Source organism: Haplochromis burtoni, unplaced genomic scaffold, assembly GCF_018398535.1.
Source record: "Haplochromis burtoni strain Fernald_Lab_line unplaced genomic scaffold, NCSU_Asbu1 Contig_54, whole genome shotgun sequence".
Taxonomy (NCBI): Eukaryota; Metazoa; Chordata; class Actinopteri; order Cichliformes; family Cichlidae; genus Haplochromis; species Haplochromis burtoni.
In genome coordinates this window covers 1,780,717-1,803,031 of record NW_024582415.1, presented here as the reverse complement: position 1 = coordinate 1,803,031, position 22,315 = coordinate 1,780,717, and the positions used below count along the sequence as shown (strand labels likewise).

Below are 22,315 nucleotides of genomic sequence, written 5' to 3'. Positions count from 1 at the left end.
TGAGCCGCAGCTGTATTTGGTGCTGCAGTGTGTGCAAAAATCTGTAGTTTCCATACATGTAAGACAGCTGCTGTTTTCCCATATGCACGTGTTCTTTATAGATGATGCAGTGTGAGACTGCACACACATGCCTAATGTGTATGTCATTGCCTTCATGCTCTGCTTGTCAGGACAATGAGAGATGGTGCACTGCAGCTAGCATATTAACAGTGCAATATAGGACTCATTGATTTGTTACATTTATATATTTATTTATTTATTTGCATATGCATGTGACAAAGGTTCTGTGCCATCATCAATACTCTTCAATGCATGATGCAATGCAACTCCCAAGTGCAATCCAAGGGAACAATACACCGACTGCAGTTATATCAGTTATATGCCCTCTTCTATTAGCTGTACAATGTTCATCATCACTCCACCCGCTGAGCTACAGTCACAATCTCACAGATATACCGCTGCTGGTTGATCCTTCTTGCCTGGCCCATATATGCACAATCCCAGGAGCACAGTGTGCAGTTACAATAAAAAAAACAAACAAAAAAAACCGTTTTATCTCATAATCATTTTAATGCCACGCACACTATTAATTTTGATTTATGCATTGGGATTTCACTGGGAAATTCTAGCACTTTGTCCCCAACCAATGCAGACCGTGCACACATAAAGAAAGTGTGAGGAAGGCAGACAAAGCAGGGGAACGCCCCCTACATCATGCAAGCTACTGTCAGGTCATCAGCTGGATCAGGCTGGATTTCGCTCATTCTTCTGCTAGACTCCCAATTATGATAAGGAATCTCTATGAATGATCACAATGCAAAGGATATAACTTAACCCATTTCAACACACCCCTACCTTTAAAGTACACACAATGCAGAAGATTAAAGGGAAGGCAACCAGCCACATTTCAAGATTTCGAAGTCTACTCACCTCACGAAAAATATAGACTCAGATTATCAAACACAGCCAGGCAGTCTGAAGTGACGTCCGTGTAGTCTGGGAGTTTGGCCTTTCTACTGTCTGTCTGCCGTGTTGACTGCTGCGTTGTCGGTTTCTAGGTAGCTGATGTTATGGGCCGAAAATCGACTTCGAAGCTAAAAGATGTTAGCAACATTAACCACGTATATCAAATAGGTAAAATATTCGGACAGTCTTGAACTCGTCCTCTCACTCTATAGTCCAAATAGTTTGTTAGCTAACAAAGCTAACTCCCTTCCTCTCTGTGCCAGTCTTTTTCGTGCACTCCCAGCTGTTTTCGTTGTTTCAGCCTTTGCCTTAAATTCCTCCTCTGTCCCTTTAAGTAACAGGATTTCCGGGGTTTGCGTGTAAAAATACCAAAGGCGGGGCTTATTCACCAGCTGAGCGCCTGTCATTTAAGCGATTCGCCGCTTGGATTTTCCTTAGCCAATCATCACTTGTAGTTTTTTAAACTATGCAGATTTATTCAAACATACTGTTCTCTGATTGGCCTAAGGATTACCCCAAGAGCCGCCCAGTACACGTGCATTTTCTTCCCTCCTAGTCTTCAGTGCCAAGGATAGCTTTTTGTGCTGGAGCTCCGACAGTTGTTTTATCCATTAGTGTTTAAAATAATACATGACACGAAATTAAAATTAAAAAATAAGACTTTAGTAATTACTGTCACGGATGCGTGGTAATTCATTTAGTTATTTTTGTATTTATGCACTGGTTAAATTCTCAGTACTGTAGGTAACCCCCTTCTTTTCCTTCCATTTGCTCTAAATCAGCATGTTGTCACAGAGCTAAGAATAGCTCAGCAACATGTATCCCCTTGCAGCTGCACTGAACTCCACGCCCAACTACCCAGAGTACACTGGGGCCTGATTATACTGTTCTGTGACGACGATGCAGCCTAAAAAGATAAAAAAAAAAGACTGCGTTTAAGCTCTGCGCCTGGACTATGGGATACTGAGTTTGATGCTCTTGGCTGTTATTTCTCAGTACTTTATCTCTTAGTAATAAACCCAGTGTCTGTTACTGAATAAACTCAAAATTACTAAATCAGTCAATGAGTCATTTATTCTTATTTTAATTACCACACAATTCTAATCTGTCAAAAAATAATTAATGCACGAGTTTAAAAAACGTGCACCACATAATTACATGTGTTGAGGAAAATTGGATTACTCCCCTTTGTGCATGGCAAAGAGAAAATGTCCTTTTCCGAGTTTCATATGAGCGTTCCTATGTTCTTTAAAAGTTATCTGAACTTTATGCACAGGCACACAATAGAGATGTGTTATTGTTCATATATTACTCTCAGATCCAGCGTACACTTGATGGGTATTATGGTGGTAACCACATAACAACTAATGTTATGATACCGTCACAGTGCTCTCTGTTCTGCGTTAATAAAGGTGATATTTAACATTGGTGTATTTATAATGCACTGCAAGAGGAAGTGCTGCTGTATCAATCATTTGTTCAACTTCTTTTTGAAATTTCCCATTAACAGAATATTTTTGGTGCATGATTATTTTTAGTTTTGGCCATGGGACCACAAAGGTGGAGTCATGACAGATTTTTTTAAAGACATTTATCCAAAAGCGACAAAATTTGCATGCGGTGTCTGCAAACATTTTCCAGTAATTCATTCTCTGAAAAAGGAAATGAAACCTTATTATTTGGTAAAAACAGCTGTTATTATTATGTGTATTATTTTTCACAGTTGCATTGCTTCAACAAGCACAGTAGTATTCAATCACATACATTTTCCTGTCACATAAAGACAGAAAAGAACCTTATCATTAAAAATGACAAACTGCACCATGCCTGTGTTAGCTTCATCTTGGCACACAAAGGTGCTTTTTAGTTTAGCTCCTTGCGCCCCCTTCTGTTTACTTGCTGTAACAGTCGTATTGCCCTCAGATCTAAGCATAAGCAAACTGCTGATCAGAATCCAGGACTTGATAAAAGTCTTTACAGTTGATTAAATAAGTGAATTTCCTCACTTATACTATAAGTGCAACATGCAGTTAATTTTTTTTTTATTAAAGAATAAAACAAAAAACAGAGCTTACTTTTCTTTAATAAAGAATAGCCAATACTTATAATACAAAATTAATGTCTTTATAGCAATACTTGAAATTTGGGTTTTTGAAAAGATGTTTGAATACAATTACATGTACTGCCATGCATGTACAGGTGTCTTATCAACCTAAACATTTCCAGTCCAGCTCCTTAAACACTCATTATAACCATAAGTAACAAGTCACACACTATATACATCACTATCACTTCTCTATTCTCACACGCCATGCTAAATATTAAGTGTTCAGCTGATCAGTTGTTTTTATCTTCTTTGACCCTTCTGTGCCATGTTCCCTCCTCCTCTTCTGTCTGTGCTTCTGCCCTTCCTCTTGCCTGAACTGGTGCCTGTTGTGGGAAAAACAAAAACATATTCACATGCATTGACAAGAGAAGCTAATTTACTTGAGTTGAATCTCAAATAACAGAAAAAAACCTATATGGACAAATTTGGCTCAGCAGTAAAGTGCTAAACTGTTTCAGGCTTTTTTTGCAGCTTTCCTGAGTTTCCAGGTGATAAAATACAAAATTACACACTAAATAAAAAATGCAGAAACAAAACTTAGTATTGTCTGACTTGCAGTAAATGGTGTTAGTATTCAAGTCATCTTCTACAGTACAACAATGATAAGATGAAGTCCACTGAAGGTCAGCTTTTCCTACATCACCGGTCATTTTGGCGTGCGACTGTCATACTTTAAAACGTTTAACGCATCAGCATCTTGCCGACAAGAATCTGGTGGATATTAAACAATATTTTGATCTTCTGTATGAATCTAAACAGGTGGGCTATATTTCCCTTGTGTTGATGAGATCTTTAACATTTAAAAAGTGATAGCATGATTTCATCCCCATGAAAGCAAATTTAACACAAATATAAACACCATAGATTTTAGACACATTGAGGATCATGTGGCCTATTGGCTAACAGTGCAAACATAAAACACTGAAAATATCTGAATGATATTTTCTCCTGTCTCTGTAGTCATTCCTCTGCCCAAACATGTCCCAAAACACCATATATGGAAACCAGGTGCAATGAAGAGCTTTGTCAACTAACCTGGACTGCCAGCGTCGACCGCTGTTCCACACTCTACCAAAGGAAGGAAGCCAGTTGGCGTCTGTATGTGAGCTGTGATCGAAGTTGGCCCCCACTCTGTTCGGAGGAAGCTTCCTCAGCTTCTCTTGCTCCTCTGGCAAAAGCGAGATGTCATTATACTCCCATTACAGGCAGATTTTTTTAACTGGTTTTATACAAGTCTATGTGGATATGTTATTTTTAATTCCTCACACTAACTCCAGCAACAGCAGCTTCATGATTGTAGCTCTAGTGTTTACGAAAATGCTACTTATAAATGACAGTGATGCAACAAATGCTTGACACTGCTACATGTCATTTGATGATAGCATCGTCCTTACTATGTTTGAGGAACTCGTGGAGTGATGGGCCAATCTCTGGCTCTGCAGCAGTTCTGGAGGTCCCTTCTACAGGATCATCTTGGAGCCAAGGAGGGACAGCACCTACAGCACACACAGGTTAAAATGCTTCATCAAGCAGACAAAATAGTTTCATGCAGAAGCTTCAGAAAGGTTGAAAAACACAACAGGAAACCAGTAAACAATGTATTAGCTTAACAGAAACCAAGGTTTGTCCACTGATACACAATGCAGTTAGGTCAACATCATTAAGCACTTATTTTTAATTCATCATGCAATATGACTAAGCAGATGTCTGATGTACAAGTTTGGGGACAAGATCACAAGATATCATCTCAATATTGACCAAAATGTCTGAGTAATCTTTCCAGCACCTTGTTGAATCTATGCTACCAGGAATTAAGGTACTAGCAAGGAGAATCTAATAATGTTCCCAGTGAGTATATATACTGAATTTATATGTATTCGTTTTATAAATAGCAGGAACAGTAAAAGTTCTGCGTAACTCTCAAAAGCAGTTGTTTTGCACAACCACATATATATTTTTTTTTCACCGCCACCTCAAGTCATACATCACAGTACCTGTATGAACGTTTCCACTGTTCGATGAATCCTGTATGAGAGAAAAAAAGCGTTCATGTGAGGTCATTGCATTTGTATGATAACATTGCATATATATGTATAGATGAGTGAATACTTTTTGAATAAAAGCTGCCAGTCTACCTGATAACCTATGAATGTCAGGCCGTGTCCTGCTGGAGTCCACGGCATTTCACCCATCGAGTCCACAAAGCTGCTCCCCGCCTGCTGGTCTGATCCTTGACACATAAACTGTGAGCTGTTGCCCAAAGGACAAGGTGATCCCCAAACAAAAACACAAGTCATTTGAAGTGAGACTGATGAGAGTGTAGAATAGCTACAGTGTTGCAGATGTGACAATGGTTTACCTGACAGAGTTCTCTACAGATGAGTCTGTGCCGTTGGGTCCGTTTAACAACTCAGGCTCTGCATCACGCTGATATTGATTCAGGAAAAGCCAACAGTGGTTCACAGAGGAAGTCTGACATCTAATTATGTTTCATTTCAGCTTTTATCATCACAATCCTTACACACAACATTACCAAAAATGTTAATATAAACCTCGTGCCCTTCTTCTTACACCAAAAGGTTAACCAGCCACACTATTCTTCAAGAGTTAAACAGGAGCCTACAATTATTTAGCTGAAGAATGGTGGAATTTGCAATCTTACGTGCAAACAAACACCAGTTAATGCCACAGTGATGGATACTGCCACAGCATCGTTGGAAAACAAACCTCTAAAAGCGACTGTAAGACCTCCTGGCGATGCTTTTCCTGGGCTCGTATATGCTCAGCATGCTGCAGTCACAAAAAAAGAGAGAAAACAAAAAATAATTACCAACAAAAGGTTTCAAACCTGGATAATGTACCCTTCCTTAAGACACTAATAATGCTGAAAAATGACTCTATGGATGAGAACAGTCTCTAAGTAACTACATCTGCATTTCAGAGCTGACTTTCAGATGTTGAGATGCTGGATAATTCAGCAATAAATCGAACTGAACATTTAAAACACCTCTATATATGTAACTATATTAGCATTTATCAATACTGTGCTTCACTACTCCAAAAACAGAATGCTATATGTAGTTCATTTAAAAACAATGTTGCAATACCTGTTTAATGTATTCATCCTCATTCTCCACAAATGATTCCAATGCCTTTGCCACCTCAACTTTAAACCTAAAGAAAAATACAGAACAGTCAATGCAGATACATTTAATTTTACAAACAAACTTTAATAATGTCTGAATACGTTTGGCTCAGTAGGTCTACCTTTCCGTTTCCTCTTCTGTGACGATGACTTTGTCTCTAAACTTCGGGTCAGCTTTATTGTCCCACCAGAACTTGTGTGTATTCTTCCTGTGTTCTGGGCTGAAATAAAATATAGTTGAAAAACTTTAAATACACTCTCATATAAATTTATATGAAAAAATAAAGCAGGTGTACTATATTCATTCAGCAAATGTTTGAGAAATGTATCTTTCGTGGTCAAATGGGTCTTGGTGACCTCTGGACATATTACATATTTTTGTTGCATGTGTAGGTTTGGGAAACATCTTCAAGATATTTTAAAAACTCAACTTGCAAGTTGGCACATAAACAGGAAGAAATGGAAACAGTAATTCAGGCGTCAGCGTTTTCTTCCTGATTGTGTCTTATCAGTCACTTAAGGATCTTTCCTGTTTCATCACACGTAAGCAATTAACCCTATCCTTCTTCTTTACAACAGCATGTGTATACACAGCCAGTTAAGTAATACGCATTTAAATGCAGTTTATATGAAAAAAAAAAAAAAAACAGTTTTTTGAAAATGTGTTAAAACACTTTTCCAGACATGGATTGCTTTAAAACAGCAAAGGAAATTGAAGAAATCTGAGCAATCAAAGGCAATCAAAATGGTTCCAGACAAAACAAAATACAGTGAATAAAACCTTATAAGTAAGACTCACGTGGCCATGTGTTCTAACAGGCCTCCATAAAGGACAGTCATGTTGCCATCTGTAACGTTTTTCTCAATTTCACACCCACAGCAGTAGCACCAGAATGTCTGCTTGTGCTGGGTGCAATCAAACTTTTCTACTTGGGGTTTCTTAAGTGTTCGGCGAGCTTCCTTCACCTGGGAGACAGTGGATGAAGCAGACATAGAAAACTGACAAAGTTAGACTCTGATTGGAGCTAAAACAGTTTCACACAATTCTACTGTTGCATTTAAATATTACTTTTTATTATTATTCAAATTAAAAAATACAAATTAAAAAAATATATATAATCAGTTTGGAGAGTGTAGTTTGTGGTGCTGTTGAATTATATAGGGTTATATATTTATATATATGCTTACAAAACAAAAGAACTAAAAGAGCTGATTCAGGAAAAGCTAACAGTAGTTCACAGAGGACGTTTAAACAGCTCAGATTGGCCTTGTTGATTCCCATCTCTAAATAAGATGGCATTTACTAATGGCAGTATGTCAGTGTTTATTGTCGATTTTGTGTTGTTTTAGATCAAGGCTGCATTGGCTAAATACAAGATAATGTGATAAAACTCTCAAAGACTTGAAAACAACTTTATAATGAGGATGTATTTATTTCACTGGTAAAAAAGGACAGGAATAAATAACAAGAAAATCCCCAAACTGCTACTAACATGTGCAAATCTCCAACTACTGTGTACATACAAAAAAAATAGACCAAATTTACTGATATGCAAAGACATACTATGCAAGTACAGGGCTCTCAAAATTTCAAAATCCCTGGTAGCCCTTCGGGCAGGGACTCTTCAGTTTTTGGTAGCCCAAAATAAATTTAAGTAGCCCGAATAAAAAAGAGAGCAATTTTTTGATTGATGTTTTGTTTCCTTTACAATATTATACATTAAAGTATAATATTGTAAAGGAAACAAAACATTAATCAAAAAATTGTTGAAAAACAAATTACAACATTGTATAAAAATTACAATCATCAACTCAAATACTTGGTTCTAATTGAACAGAAATTTCTATGAACTTGTAAGAACTGTGTAGGACATGAATCAGTCTGTGTCAGATCCTGAATTTGAAATTTCCACTGAAGTCACGGGTAAGAGACAAGTGGAACCAAGATCGAGGCCATTTGCTTTTTGAAGTTTGCAAAGACTGCTAAATTTTGCCAGTGGTAGTTCACTCTTTGCAACATAGTACGCTGTTCTAAACAGATTTTTCAGGTTTATTTTTAGTATGTTATTTGCAATTGGTGTTTGTTCTGGGAAAGATATTGCAGACTGAGCAATAATGCATTTCTTGCATTTCTCATGGGTTCTAATGGGGGCCTTTCTTAAAATGACTGGTCCCAGTAACAAAGGCGCTTGTCGACTCAGAAATCGAGAGAAAACCAACAACACACCCGGCAGAACATTATGTTATTTACACGGGTGCACATAAGTGGTCCGCATGTGCGCATTCGCTGTCAAAATAAAAGACGCGCACCAGATAAGAAGTTGCAAAGCACTGTTTTTGTCCGCTAGAGTGGGATTTTCACGGCACATTCCGCACCACATCTCTGTGCGTTCATCATTTGTTTGAAGCCAGCTCACCTCCTGCAACCACTTTTCCGAGAATACGTGCTTCTTTTGTGGTTCGGACTCCTTCTGACATTTGTTTGGAGGTGGAGGAACACCAAAGTAATTGCTTAAAGGAGCTTCTTCGACATCTTTAAGAGTTCTAAACAAATGTCTGTCCTCCTCCAGAAAATCTTATGTATGCAAACACGCGTTGCAACTTCATATCTTGTGCGCGTTTTTTTTTTTTTTGACAGCGAATGCGCACCTGCGGACCACTTATGTGCAGCCCTGGTTATATAGCTCGTCATATTGCAGCCACAGAAATTATTTTGTCCATGAAACCATAAAGCTGCACTTTCTTTTTGCCTTATAGTCTGATTTGTCATAACTTTCCGTTTTGTGGTAAGCTTTTCTTTGGCTGTCACTTCTTCACCCTGACCTGTCTTATTTGGCTCAGCAGAACTAAAATATATATCCTGCTGCTTTTACACACACACACACACACACACACACACACACACACACACACACACATAACACACAAACACACACACACACACTCACACAGCGATTCTCTGCGCGATCAACCTCTCACATGTTTAAGCTTGCTGCGGGAGATTTCACTTGTCATGTTTGCATAGTAAGCTAACGATTATAAGACGATGTCAGAGGAATTGGTGCGCAAATTATCATCACTCACCAATCAGTGCTGTCGCTCTCTATACACAGTTCGTGCGATTGCAAAGTGAAAGCAAAAAACAAGCGCAAATTCAAACGCGATTTCAATATGTCACATATTGACAGTGGCTCACCGATGCCAATGACATAATTACCCAGCTACATTTCCGAAAGAATGCAAAAGCATTGACATATATTTTTCCTTCCTACAATAGCCCAGACGGGCAGGGCAGAGATAGATTTTGGTAGCCCGACTGGAAAAATCGCTAGCCCCGGGACGTCGGGCTAGCGATTTTGCAAGCCCTGAAGTATGTACATTACAGTATTTGAGGACATATGTAAATGAACTGTTTAAATATTTGTTCAAATAAATTGTTTTAGGGAACGAGTCTGAATCCTTACTGATAAAGAAAAATATATGTAATATACATGATAATAAATCAGACTATATTACTGTCCGATTTCAAAGAAATATAACGGTAATATCATAATGATATATACAGATGTTGTATATCGAGTAAAAACAAATTGTTAAAATATATAATACACAATCAGAAAAATATAATAATAATATTAATAATAATAATTATGATGGTTTAAAGTTATTTAAGTTGTATCGTGCATTAGATATGAAAGGATGACCTCAAGCTACTTAATCAGAAGCAGGGCACATTACGCGTGACGTGCTGGTGGTATTAGAGTTATGATTATTATGAATACTGACGCACCTCATGGTGGCCGTTCTGTAGACTTAAAATCATATACATATAATAAAGAAGATAATGGACTCACAATATTTCGCTACACAACTTGGGAATCATACTTTTTAATGTTACTCAGAAGGAAAAGAGTTCAATCTAGGATTTTAACAAGTTTGCCTCCATCACTTCTACCAGGGTCAGATCATGCTGCACAAAACACAGACTACTCTCAATATCAAATATCAGTTAAAAAAAAAATCTACAATCTGCATACCTTTTCTGTGAATTTAAGGAGAACCACTCTGAGTCTACTTTGATGAGTTTTTCCGAAAATGTGTCCCTTCCCGTTGAATGTTGTTTGTCTACAAATTGCACAGTAGTGTGCACCCATTTAGATTCTGTGGAAGTTACCAAACATATACCGAAACCGAGATGAAACCAGATCCGACCTAAAACCAAACGTAACAGTTTTATCTTTGTTTATCTCGTATCCCCTTCACCACAGCAGTTACCCCTCATAGCTTAGCGTAAGTTAGCCTTTGCTGCAGGACGTAGTTCCGTCCAGAAATACTTCCCCCTTGAAGCAGAGGAACGGGCTTTGTGTTAAGACTTTCAAAAGTCATTGAAAAGACTTTTAGTACTATGAATATTGATCATATTTAAAGTAGACTATATACCAAAAGCGGAGTAAGATCATAGATAGTAGAGGCACAGCCTTCTTGCTAAATGAAAAGGCAACAAGTAAAGGCGGAACGAAGAGCTGCCTGACTTTCAGTGTCGGAACACTGTACGAGCCAATGGAAGTAACGTGGAGAGTGAGAAGATCAAAGACGGCAGCAGTATTCATGCTCAGAAAGAGAACTACTAATGAGACATTTGCTTTGAGTGGATGCTCAGGCATGTCCACCGTTACATTTTAACGAAACTACCTCATGCCAAGTGTCTTAAAGATACGTAGTATAATTACAGCAGCGCAGAAAAAAATAACTAAAAGTCCCCGTGAAAGCGACTGGAATACATCAACTACTAGGAGGGAGAGGAATGAAAGGGTGAACTCGCTTCCAAAGCCGGATCTTCTAGTGTGACACCGAGCGGAAGTAAACAGAAACTGGGCTGGTGGCGTAAACATCGACTTGTGCGTGGGAACAATATATGTGTAACAAGGCAATAATGCCTTCAGTTCAGCATTTTAGACAGTTTTTCAACGAGCGACTAGCTGCTGCTGCTGAAGAAATATTCAGCGCTTTTGAAAAAACTATCCTCGAGTACGAAGAAGAGATCAGCCGTCAGCGCAGGCTGCTGGACATCGTCTGCAAACCTGCGGTGAAGTTACCCAGGATAGGTCCGCAACACCTTAATTACACGTTTGATATAATTTGCAGTTAAATAATGGAGGCTTTAGACTTATATTAGATCCTGTTCGTTTAAAGTCCTATTAGTTTGTTTTCTTTATCCCAACAGGGTTGTGAGGATGGGAATATGAACGTGCCTCTATTACCACAGCACGTGTCGAACCGACCTCAGTCTATAATCTTTGTCAGTGTGAGAGAAAAACTGGGAGTCGGTGTTTGCTAAGCATTTTTTTCTATTCTTAAATGTTTTAGTTTTTTGATCAATCAAAACGGAAGAAAATCTGAAATTTATTCTACAACATTGTTTAAAATATCAGATTTGGCAACATGAAATTGAGCGGCAACTACAATGCTATTTATTTGTTTCAAATCCCTTCCACCTCAAACGTGTTTTATTGGGTAGTTTTCTTTATTTTACTTTTTTTCTGTTACTGACATTGGATTGCACACACCAGTATATGGAATATTTATGAACTTTTAGGTGGGTAGCAAAATCTGTGTAGTTTTTGTCAGTGTGTAACTTTTTGTTTGTTTGTTTGTTTGTTTGTTTGTTTGTTTGTTTGTTTCACTTATCCCTCCAGAGCTCCCATATCAGCTTGCCTGTAAAGAGGAGGAGGTTCTTGCCTCTGACCAGCAGCCCATTTTCCAGGAGAGGAACCCCAGGTTGGATCAAGAGGTTAAAGAGGAACTCTGCACTAGTCAGGACAGAGAGCATCTTGTACTGAAGCAGGAGACTGATACTTGCATTGTGCCTCTTACTTATGAGAAAGGTGACAACGCTGAAGATCAGACTTTGAGATTGATTCCGAGTGAATTAGTAAGTGCAACAGAAAAACATTCCTTAGTCAAAATATCTATTAAAACCTCAGAGGAAGCAGAGCTAAATACCAACCACCAGCTCTTTTCTCAGAGTTCCTATTTATCTAAAAGCCCTGACAAAGAAGACGAGCCTGAGGATTGTATGTCAATTGGAAATGCAGAGACAGAACCACAGAAGATAAGTCACAAAGGCAATCATATACATAATCCTGCAATGTTGATGAATTACTGTAAAACACACGCAAGCAAAAAGTCTTTCAAATGTGACACTTGTGGAAAAACATTTCCATTTAATTCCAAATTAATCAGACACCTGCGAATCCACACGGGCGTGAGGCCATATTCTTGCAACATCTGTGGTAAAAGATTCAATCAGACATCCATACTGAACGTTCATAAACGAATCCACACAGGCGAGAGGCCGTATTCTTGCAACATTTGCGGAAAGAGATTTAACCAGACGTCAATACTGAACGTCCATAAAAGAACTCACACGGGCGAGAAGCCATTTTCTTGTAACATCTGTGGTAAAAGATTTAATCAGAAGTCAATACTGGATGCTCATGTCAGAATCCACACAGGCGAGAAGCCCTTTTCTTGCAAAACATGCGGGAAATGTCTCAGGAGTCGTTCTACTCTGTTGGTTCACATGAAAAAAACACACGGGCGAGCAACCGTATTCTTGCAAAATATGTGACATTTCAAATGCAGCTATCTTGTAATTAGAGTCCATGTGTGAAGCCAGACGTTTGCCAGACTATATGTAAAAGAAACAGCACACGCAAAATCTGCACAGGCAATAATTTTATAATTTTGTGTGCAGCAATTATGTGAAATGATTCTTTTATGCATCAAGCTTGATACGGTATCTAAGGCTGCATTCGTTCGACTACGGTAAGTGTTTGTATATGCAAATATAGATACAATATAGAGTTTCAGTTTTTCACTTCAAGACTAAAACAAACCACTAATATTTAATTACACCTCAGTCTTATACTTCAATGCTTACATTTGATAATAAGTGTTAGGACTTTTTAAAAAGCATTAACCTGTTTAGGGGATACACAAATAAGGCAGAACCATCAGCTGTGGGCACAAATGGGTCATGGCACACTCATTCGTTGAGCACAGATGGAAAAGTCCCACTTGTAGAAAACTACATTGACACAAGGCGTAGCCACAGCGGATTTTTAGAGGGGACTGTAAAAGGGATTTATGATTTGTTTTCCCCTCGCTCTGCCTTGCAGATTGGTTGTGGGGGTCTGATATATGAAAAGCTGCTCCTCCTTGTCTCCAAACATGTCTTTGGTGACTGTAGCTGCAAAAACCCAGTTTTGATTTCTTGACCCAGTCACCACATGACTTCTGTAGATGTTGACTTTTGTTATGAGGGTGTACGTCAGGACCATGTTGGCATATTAGGTCTCAGTGATGCATGATGCTCATTCACTCACGTGTCAGCAAAACCTTCCTGCAGCTCCTTTTCAAACACATAAGGGTTTGGAATAGTAGATTTTCATGCTTGAAGTGCCTTCATGTCTTTATATCCATCTCTTGCATCGTATAAATTCTTTTTACAAGTCTGTTCACAGTATTTGTCAGCTGATCAAATTTCAGCTGGCAAACTAATACCACTTGCTGCTTCGGCTGGCTTCGAAGGCCTAGAGTTCCTGCCTTTAGAAGAAGACATGCACACGCCACAGTGTCTGTATTAAATAAAATATCTCTAATTGTAACAGTATACGCCATTTTCCTCTGTGTGCCTGAATGTTCGTATGCAACTGTACGTCTTCTTTTCGAGAGCTCATGAATATTTGTTTTGTAACTTCATTGCTTTTTTGTGTTGGTGTTGTTTGTTTGTTAAAGTCCAAAAGTAAAAGTATCTAGTAACAGTGTTGCGAAATACCCATCACAATTTCATACAACTCCAGCTGATGTTTGGAGATATTTTATTTTGTTTAGCGAGGAGCAAAAATGTGCACAGTTCAGTGTGACACAAGGTGATTGGATTGAAATGTTCCCAGTTACAAGTTTAGCAGTTAGAGCCAGACTATGTTTGGTGTTTCTCATTACAAAAAGTCACTGTTTAGCTTATTGCTCCTGATTATTGATCCATTATATCATTTAAAAGGAAATGCAGTACAGCAGGCTGTCTCTCAGTGTATTTCTGCTGTAATTGTGAATGAGATGCTTTGTGGAACTTTTGAAAGCACTGAAACCCTCAACATGAATTTCTTAATTACAACATATTTATATCTGCCTTTATTGTTTTTATTCTGAGGCTGCTCTACATACCTCAGGCCAGCCTAGCATTCATTAGGTTACATGTGAATGTTTCTACTTTATGGTAACACAGTGAAGAAAGCCTTTTACTTGTCAGCGTTACAGTTTCCCTGTTAACAAATGGTAGAAAAAACAAAACTGAAATACTTACAGAAGTTACAGTATTGTTTGCTTATTTATTTTTTTTAGCTTTTCTCTTCTCTTCTTTTCACTTAGTAAATTTGCACGCCAGTATACACTATTACATATATATATAGCACATAGCAAGGGCTGATTTTAGCTAACCTCTTGTAACGTGTACTGTAGAGAAAAACAGTTAAGATACATGATGCTGGATCTAAATGTAAAACATGTTTATGTCTTTATCAAACTTGCGTGTTGTTTAACTAATGAAGGAAGTTAATAGTTGCTGTTTAAAATTAGTTAAGGGGATTGATTTATTGAAGTAACAATAGACAATAAAGGTAGCATTGCCCAGTCAGTATTTTAGGCTATATAACTTGTTTTACTGTATTCATCTCCATTTATAGATATTTAGATACCAAAAAGAATCCTCAGAGCCATCTATGCAGTCTGAAAGTCTTTGGCATTTTGTGTTTATTTTGTTCTTTGCAGTATTTGTTGCCCTGAAATTATTGTATATCTATGTAATGTTACACTAAATGCTCAGTTTGACTATATCCCTGTGTGTGTTTTGCATTTTTATTTCACTCACCACAGCACTGTTATCTTTCCATAACATCAAATTGTTCCTCACAGCAACATGAATTGGTTTGAGGAGCTATAATATACAAAATCTTTGTATTAGTATTTCTTTCTCTGTCTGCCAATTTGTCCTACAAGCTCAGGATGTGATCAACCAAACTTGACCCGCACATATATCTTAGGTGCTTCAAGGTTCTTATGACCCACAAAATGACCTGTTTTTAGCATCTGTGCACCTATAACAACTTAACCTATGCCTCCCGTTATGCACTTAAAAAACATCAAAGCATCATGTTTTAATTCCACAGCCATCAACGTGGCCAGTCCAAACAATACTGTAGTATATCATATAATAGCATATCATATCATGTAATACTGGAACGAGAAACTCATGCATTTAATTCTTATCTTTCTTTCAAACTATTTAATTAAAGCAACCACTGTATCGCTTTATATATGTAAATATTGATCATAGTGCTCTTTACAGTTCCATAGAAAGAATTTCACAAGTACATAAAACAGTGTTCAGGGGTTTTTGGGAGGAAATATGAGATCACTCTGTGTGTTTTTTGTGGTCAGCAGTGTGGGCAATTTGTTTTTCACATAGGGCCAGGTTTGTAGAGTTTGTAGAGAGCAAGTTTGTAGAGCTTTTTTCCCTTACAAAATGAAATGATCATTGCAAAACTGCATTTTGTATTTACTCGAGTTATTTTTATAAATGGTTTTTCTTAATATTAAAAATTCTTTGACTATTTGAAACATGTAAGTGTGACATATGCATGTATGCGTGCCTTTTGCACGCCGGACAGTAGGTGGTGGTAGTGAGCGGGTACAGGATGTGTATATCGCCCAGTATCACTTGCGGAAGTTAAAAGAAAAGTGCGCAAGTTTAGGCAGCTTCGAAGTCAAAGCGTCTACATTTTAGATGTAACAATGTATCCCGTTCAAAGCATGCGTAAGTTTGTCTGTGATCGACTAACAGCAGCTGCCCAAGAAATACTGGGAGCGTTTGAAAAGAGAGTAGAAGAGTACGAGTCAGAAATCGCACGTCAACGCAGGCTGCTGGATACGGTGTTCACACCGGAGATAAAGTTGCAGGATAAAGGTCGGTCAGATTACCTTGCTCCTCAGTAAAGAGTCCTGTTATGTTTGAAACGATGACTTGTTAAAATGAATCAGTCCTTGGATATTCATTTCTTAATTGGATCAATGTGTGGTCAGACCAGTTTGACAGGTATAATGCACCATTTGGTTTCCACTGAATTACACAATTTATTTTATTTTTAATAGCTGGATGTTGTACCTCGGTAATGTAACAAAAGCTGACACAAAGTCCTCAAATCCTCAGCTGAACCAAAGATCCTTGTAATGCTGGGCTTACACTGTGCGGTTTTTTCAGTCGCGCCATTCAGCTCCTGCTCAAACTGTACGATTGACTCGCAGGGGTTAGATGTTCGTAGGTCACGATGCAGGTCTCACAGTATACGCCCCGATGCTCTGATGCGACCTGAGTGCTCACACTGTGCGTCCATAAAATGAAGGTTATAACAGAAATTCTGTCGCTCGCTCGCTCTCCCTTTCACTCACACAGACACGCACACCACCACCATCAACTTTGCTAAATTGCTAATGAAAAACATTAGCATTGCAGCTGTGATTGAGCAGCAGTGTAAACCCAACTATTTTCACGGTTGTTGTGATAATTTTGTGAGGCCTCATCGAAAAGGCTCGGATGAGCTTGCCATAGTTCTACAAGTTGTGCCTCCATCGCTTGTGTCCGGATCTCACGCTGCACTGCCGTGCCGCGCCGTCTTCTTCGCTGACATTTGTGTTTGCGCGTGCGCAGTGTGAGAAGCTGCGGTGACACCCTCACGACCAAGCGATTGATGATCGGGAGCTGGTCGTGAGGTGTTAATCGCTTCTCGTTACCCCACGTATACTACACGATGCACGACGCACGATGAAGGTCAAAATCGGACCGATCGCCAAAACGGTCGCACGACTCGTGCCAAAAATTGCACAGTGTATGCCCAGCTTTATATAGATGATGCATGTCTTGGGGAAGTCGTCTCATGTCACGTGTAAGGTCGAGCGGGTAATGAGTTATGGACAAGGCAATCATTAACACATCTGTGTCTCAGCAAGCAATGGAAATGAACAACTAAGCGGAGTTATTAGATACAATACCGAGATACTATTTTTGGTGACATATCACATCAATACATTTTTGCATTTAAACTTCCCAGCAGGTTTCATTTTAACAGCTAGAACAAAATGTATCCAGTGTCTTACTAGTATGTGTCTCAGTTGTCGTTAATGATGATGAGGACACATCCTCATTAATTATTAGAGCTGTAATTTGCACGGTCTCTCCCTGGACTGCACGGGGCTTGTCCTGTTCTGCTTCTTAGTTCACAGATGAATGATTTGCACAAGTCCACAGGATCAGATGAGGAGATAAATAACTTTTGATGTGCCAAATAATGCCTTTAGGTGAGGTTGCATTGGGGTTGCCGTCTACATTTTTGGCCTATACCTTTAAACTCACAGAGAATAGTTTTTAGTGTGCTTGGTGGTGAGTCTGGTTTCCCTACACTTGGGTGCTTTGTAGATTTTAAAGAGACAGTCCTATAATTTTAAATTTAGATCCTGAAAATGAAAGTCAGTTGATTATTGAGGTTGAGGTCAGTTGAATACTACAATTATTGTTTTGTTTTTTTTTGTTTTTTTTATCAGTTCCGTAGATAGACTTTAGCTCTAAACACCCACCTACAGGTCTCTGTCTTTGTGACTATAGCACTACTGATTTTTGTATTTGGAAATGCTTTTTACAGAATGAAACTTTTTTTGCTCCTTTTTCAGAAACCAATACAATTATTAATAATGTACAACAACTTTAAAATTGAATTCGATTTTATTTATGTAGCACCAATTCACAACCAAGTCGATTCGCTTTACATTGTAGGGAAAGAGCCTACAGTATTACAATGCAAACCTCAACATTTAGATGTCCAGCCAAAATTAAATACTTACTAATGACTGAATGCAATTGTGATACATAAACACTCAGAGTGAAGATAGGTGAGTGAAACAGAAATGCTCAGTGCATCATGGGAAGTCCCCCAGAACGTCTAAGCCTATTGCAGCACGACTAAGGGACGGTTTAAAAGCATGTTACAGTTTTTATCGGCAGTTTAATCCTTATAAGTTGCCACAGAGATGAATGCTGTCACATTCAAGGTGATGCATGGCTTTTAAATTCTATCACTAATAAACAATGTACATACAGAAAGTGTCATTTTTAGCTAATGGCTATAAGCCAAAAAATTGTATTTTAAACACTGTCCCATTCTTTCCTTCCTCCCTCTAGATCTTGCAAATACTTCTTTGAGTCAGCAGCAGAGTGACTCCACTGTTCAGCCTGATATTACACGGATTAAAGATGAACATGAGGAAATGTGCATCAGTCAGGAACGACAGCAGCTCAAACAGCAGCAGGCGCCTGCTGCTCCTAAGGTGACTCCAGCTTCAACTGATCAAAGTGTCCGCAGTGATCAGTCTCAGCCTTCAGGTCCTGACCAAACGAATCCTGCTGCAAGTAATGATCCCAAACCCAGTGTCCCTAATGAAGAGGAACGTGACAGAGAGAGTTCTCCAGTACCACCTCCAGATGATGACAACCATTTCTTCTGTCACAACTCAGATGAAGGGGAGAGTCAAGCTGACATAACTTGTAACTATGGAAGTGAAACACCAACAAGAGGCGATACGGACACATCATCAGCTATTACAGCAGCGCAGCCGTTAGGTAAGGAAAACAATGATGTAGGCAGCACAGCAAACAGTGGTACAGAGGAAGGACAGGTGTGTACCAATGAGAGCAATGAGCCAGCATCAGATAGAAGTTGTAACATTGAAAACACATCATCAACCAGTAATTCTGAGTTAACACCTACTGTAAGATGTAATAGTGAGACCACATCAGCTATGAGTACTGAGCCAACACCGAACAAGAAACATATAGATGGGAATGAAACGTCAACTGCAACTGCTGGCCTAACGACTAACACAAAACAAAGTGGTGACTACACAACATCTACAAAAAGCACTGAACAAACACTAACAAAGAGCCCAACAGAAACTAGATGCCCCGATGTAACGCCACATGAGAAACACGATCAAGCGAGCCCCCCGTTAAAAGGGAATGGTGAGCCAGCGGCAAATAAGTCAAGTCACGATGGGGAATCAAGCTCATCTGTCAGCCTATATGAAAAAAGCAGTGGTAAGAGAGCATCAGCTACAAGTGATGAGTATGCATCTAGAAAGAAACACAGCAAGAAAAAAACAAGCAGAAGTACTGATTTAGCTGCAAGTAGGAAACTCAAAGATGGAAAAATGTCATCAAGTACAACTCCTCAGTTAATGCCAAATGAGAAGCATAAAGACTGGGACGCAAATGATATCACTGAGCCTTCACCAGACTTTACATGTCACGACATATCAATGGAAAGTACTGAGCCAATTCAAAATAAGACTAGTGACCATGAACAGGTAGCATCAAATGAAAGTCCAGTTCAGGCAGAACCCACTGAGGGGAACACATCCTCAATTTCAAGTCCTGACCTAGCACAAAAGAAGCAGAGTGAAGGAAAACTAGCTTCTCCTTCAAACACTGAAATGGCACAAAGTAAGAATTCTAACAGTGACGAAGCCACATTGGCCGAAAGTACAGAAACATCGCCAAATAAGATGCCTGGTGATGAGACTACAAGTACTACGTCAACCTCAAGTAGGAAACTTACACATCAGAGAACATCATCAACCAGAAGCAGGGATTTAACAAAACAAAAGAAGCATAGACATAGAGACGCAAAGTCTTCAAGTAGTAAGGAAGCAGCACTGCTGAAAAGACAAAATGATGGGAGCGCAACATCAGGAGGAAGCACCGACCCAACACAACGGAAAAGACATAAGGATCAGAGTGGGGAATCCACCCAAACTACAGAGGCAAGACACAGTAAGAGAAACAACAATGGGAGCAAAAAATCAAGTGGAAGTACTGATCCAACACAAAAGAAGAGACATAGGGAAAGTGAAAAACGCTTAAAAGCATCAAGCCAGAATGATGGTGGTAATGCCAAAGATGAGGAAAATCCTTACAAGTGTGACCGGTGTGGCAAAGTGATGTCCAACTTCAAAAACTACAAATTTCATATGAAGAGCCACACAGTTGAGAAGACGTTCAAATGTGAGACTTGTGGCAAGATGTTCCGGGAAAGTTGGGATTTAAATAAACATTTAGTGATTCATTCAGCCGAGAAGCCCTTCAAGTGCGACGTCTGTGGAAACGGGTTCAACCGACGTTATAATCTCGACCTGCACGCCAGGGTTCACACTGGGGAAAAGCCTTACAAATGTAGCACCTGCGGGAAAAGCTTCAGCGCCTGTGTGAACATGAAGAAGCACATGCGAATCCACACTGGTGAGAAGCCTTACACTTGCAACGAGTGCGGTAAAGAGTTTGCGGATTCTTCTGCTTTCAAGAATCATTTGCGAGTGCACACGGGGGAAAGGCCCTTCAAGTGTACCTACTGCAAGAAAAAATTTGCTACCAACACGACTTTGAAAAGGCACACCAGAACACATACAGGTGAAAAACCGTATAAATGCACCGTGTGTGATAAGGCGTTCAGTCACAAAACCGACCTGAAAGGACACATGAGGATGCACACTGGCGAGAAGCCCTACAAATGTACTAGTTGTGGGGAACAGTTCTCCACCTGGTTAAAACTTCATAAGCATAAAGAGCGTGCACATGCAAGCGAATCAGAAAAACCCGCCAAATAACTGGTCGTACCAAATGAATTAACTTGTTTTTGCTTTTCGTTTTCTTGTGATTTGCTTCATAGTTTTGAATTTTTTGGACATTCCAGGTGTTGAGGTCAAACAGGGTTCTTTATTGTGTATTTTTCTGGTACTAGTGAGAAGTTAAAAATCAATTCAGGAAGGTCACTTTGAGTAAAAGATCTGCAAAGAGCTATGCTTTTCAAGGCTTACAAGCAAATACTGGAAATACTACAGAAAGCTTTACACTGATGACAGTTTGTTATTTGTGACAAAAAGATTGTATGTTTTCCCTTTCCTTCTTGGCTTACACTTTTCTGTTACAAGTCGACGTGAGAGCTTTTTTTTCTTTCCATTCTGTGTTATTTTTGTCTGCATTTCTCAGAGAAGGTTGCACTTTTGCACTATGTCATTCTAAATACGGCCTTAACAAGACCAGTCTTATTATGGCAACTCAAAAAGAAAATTCTGTATCAGAACGGTTAACCCCTAAAATGAATAGAATAGAATAGAATTCAACTTTGTCATTGCACATGTCACAGGTACAGGGCAACGAAATGCAGTTTGCATCCATCCAGAAGTGCTTTAGCCATGATATAGATATATTACAATATATATTAGCAATAATATAGATATGTAAGTATATTACAGAAATGGGTCTATTGTGGTATGTAATATGTACACGGTGTGAAGTATGTTATGAATGAGAATATACAGTTGTCCAATGTGTGTGTGTGTAGGTGGTTGTGGGTGTGTGTATGTTCAGTCCATGTGTTAACGTGGGTCAGCTGTCAGGAGGCAGAGTTCAGGAGTCTGACAGCTGTGGGGAAGAAGCTGTTCCGGTACCTGGTGGTCTTAGTCTGGAGGCTCCTGTGGCGCCTCCCAGAGGGCAGGAGGGTGAAGAGTCCATGTGATGGGTGACTGGGGTCTTTGATGATTTTCCCAGCCCTTTTCAGACACCACTTCCTGTAGATGTCAAATGCTGGCTTTACCTGGACCATTTTGCGCTGGACATCATTGTCGTTTATTACTCACAGAGAGTTTTGATGGCTGGACTTTTCCATCTTTTCGGGTTGTTGGTAGTTTCCATTTATGTGCAATGGTGGCTGCAAACTGCATTAGCACCACCTTCTGGGAGTAAAAGCACATTAGATAAGAGAGATAAGAGATAAGATAAAACTTTATTAATCCCTCGGGTGGGTTCCTCTGGGAAATTCGGTACATTACATCCTGTGACTGATTTAAAAACGGGAAACGATATATTTCAGGACAAAAGCCATAGTCAGTCAGTTTTATTTTTATAGCAAATGTTAAATTATTTGATAATCATG

The 22,315-nt window shown here is 39.0% G+C and overlaps 4 protein-coding genes across 7 annotated transcripts in view; 2 read left to right on the top strand and 2 right to left on the bottom strand.

Moving 5' to 3' along the window:
* The window catches only part of LOC102298725 (protein FAM214B), a 28,101-nt gene extending 26,780 nt beyond the window's left edge, over positions 1 to 1,321 (bottom strand). Inside the window, exon 1 of one of the 2 annotated variants that reach the window (XM_005924507.3) lies at positions 931 to 1,321. The gene's annotated coding sequence lies outside the window, so the exon portion shown is untranslated. The remainder of the gene's footprint in view (positions 1 to 930) is intronic. The other variant, XM_005924510.3, reaches the window with a different exon arrangement.
* Positions 1,322 to 2,053: 732 nt separating this feature from the next.
* cenatac (centrosomal AT-AC splicing factor) lies at positions 2,054 to 10,565 on the bottom strand. Its single transcript, XM_005924506.2, has 11 exons — positions 10,256 to 10,565; positions 7,018 to 7,184; positions 6,341 to 6,439; positions 6,181 to 6,247; positions 5,801 to 5,863; positions 5,433 to 5,500; positions 5,209 to 5,323; positions 5,068 to 5,098; positions 4,468 to 4,569; positions 4,109 to 4,241; positions 2,054 to 3,396 (listed from the first exon to the last, which is right to left on the bottom strand). The coding sequence occupies exons 1-11, from the start codon at positions 10,370 to 10,372 to the stop codon at positions 3,288 to 3,290; spliced, it is 1,071 nt and encodes a 356-aa protein (XP_005924568.1). The 5' UTR covers positions 10,373 to 10,565; the 3' UTR covers positions 2,054 to 3,287.
* Positions 10,566 to 10,802: 237 nt separating this feature from the next.
* On the top strand, positions 10,803 to 15,115 carry LOC102298090 (zinc finger protein 501). The gene is made up of 2 exons (XM_005924505.3): positions 10,803 to 11,323; positions 11,915 to 15,115. The coding sequence occupies exons 1-2, from the start codon at positions 11,134 to 11,136 to the stop codon at positions 12,847 to 12,849; spliced, it is 1,125 nt and encodes a 374-aa protein (XP_005924567.1). The 5' UTR covers positions 10,803 to 11,133; the 3' UTR covers positions 12,850 to 15,115.
* A 781-nt stretch (positions 15,116 to 15,896) lies between these two features.
* LOC102297780 (zinc finger protein 502) lies at positions 15,897 to 21,776 on the top strand. Of its 3 annotated transcripts, none has more exons than XM_005924504.2 (2): positions 15,897 to 16,245; positions 18,511 to 21,776. In XM_005924504.2, exons 1-2 carry the CDS (start codon positions 16,074 to 16,076, stop codon positions 20,985 to 20,987), a joined length of 2,649 nt encoding a protein of 882 aa, XP_005924566.1. In that variant the 5' UTR covers positions 15,897 to 16,073; the 3' UTR covers positions 20,988 to 21,776. The 3 variants fall into 3 exon arrangements, with proteins under 3 accessions (XP_005924566.1, XP_042076679.1, XP_042076680.1); XM_042220745.1 differs by lacking the exon at positions 15,897 to 16,245 and adding an exon at positions 16,255 to 16,374; XM_042220746.1 differs by lacking the exon at positions 15,897 to 16,245 and adding an exon at positions 17,098 to 18,380.
* The last annotated feature ends 539 nt before the right edge of the window (positions 21,777 to 22,315 follow it).

Coding starts and splice junctions, on each gene's coding strand:
- cenatac (XM_005924506.2), bottom strand. CDS start 10,372: ATGGGTGCACACTACTGTGCAATTTGTAGACAAACAACATTCAACGGG. Junction 5,324..5,432: donor TCTGTAGAGAACTCTGTCAG/GTAAACCATTGT, acceptor TTTGGGCAACAG/CTCACAGTTTATGTGTCAAG. Junction 4,242..4,467: donor CCACGAGTTCCTCAAACATA/GTAAGGACGATG, acceptor CGCTTTTGCCAG/AGGAGCAAGAGAAGCTGAGG.
- LOC102298090 (XM_005924505.3), top strand. CDS start 11,134: ATGTGTAACAAGGCAATAATGCCTTCAGTTCAGCATTTTAGACAGTTT. Junction 11,324..11,914: donor GGTGAAGTTACCCAGGATAG/GTCCGCAACACC, acceptor TTATCCCTCCAG/AGCTCCCATATCAGCTTGCC.
- LOC102297780 (XM_005924504.2), top strand. CDS start 16,074: ATGTATCCCGTTCAAAGCATGCGTAAGTTTGTCTGTGATCGACTAACA. Junction 16,246..18,510: donor GATAAAGTTGCAGGATAAAG/GTCGGTCAGATT, acceptor TCCTCCCTCTAG/ATCTTGCAAATACTTCTTTG.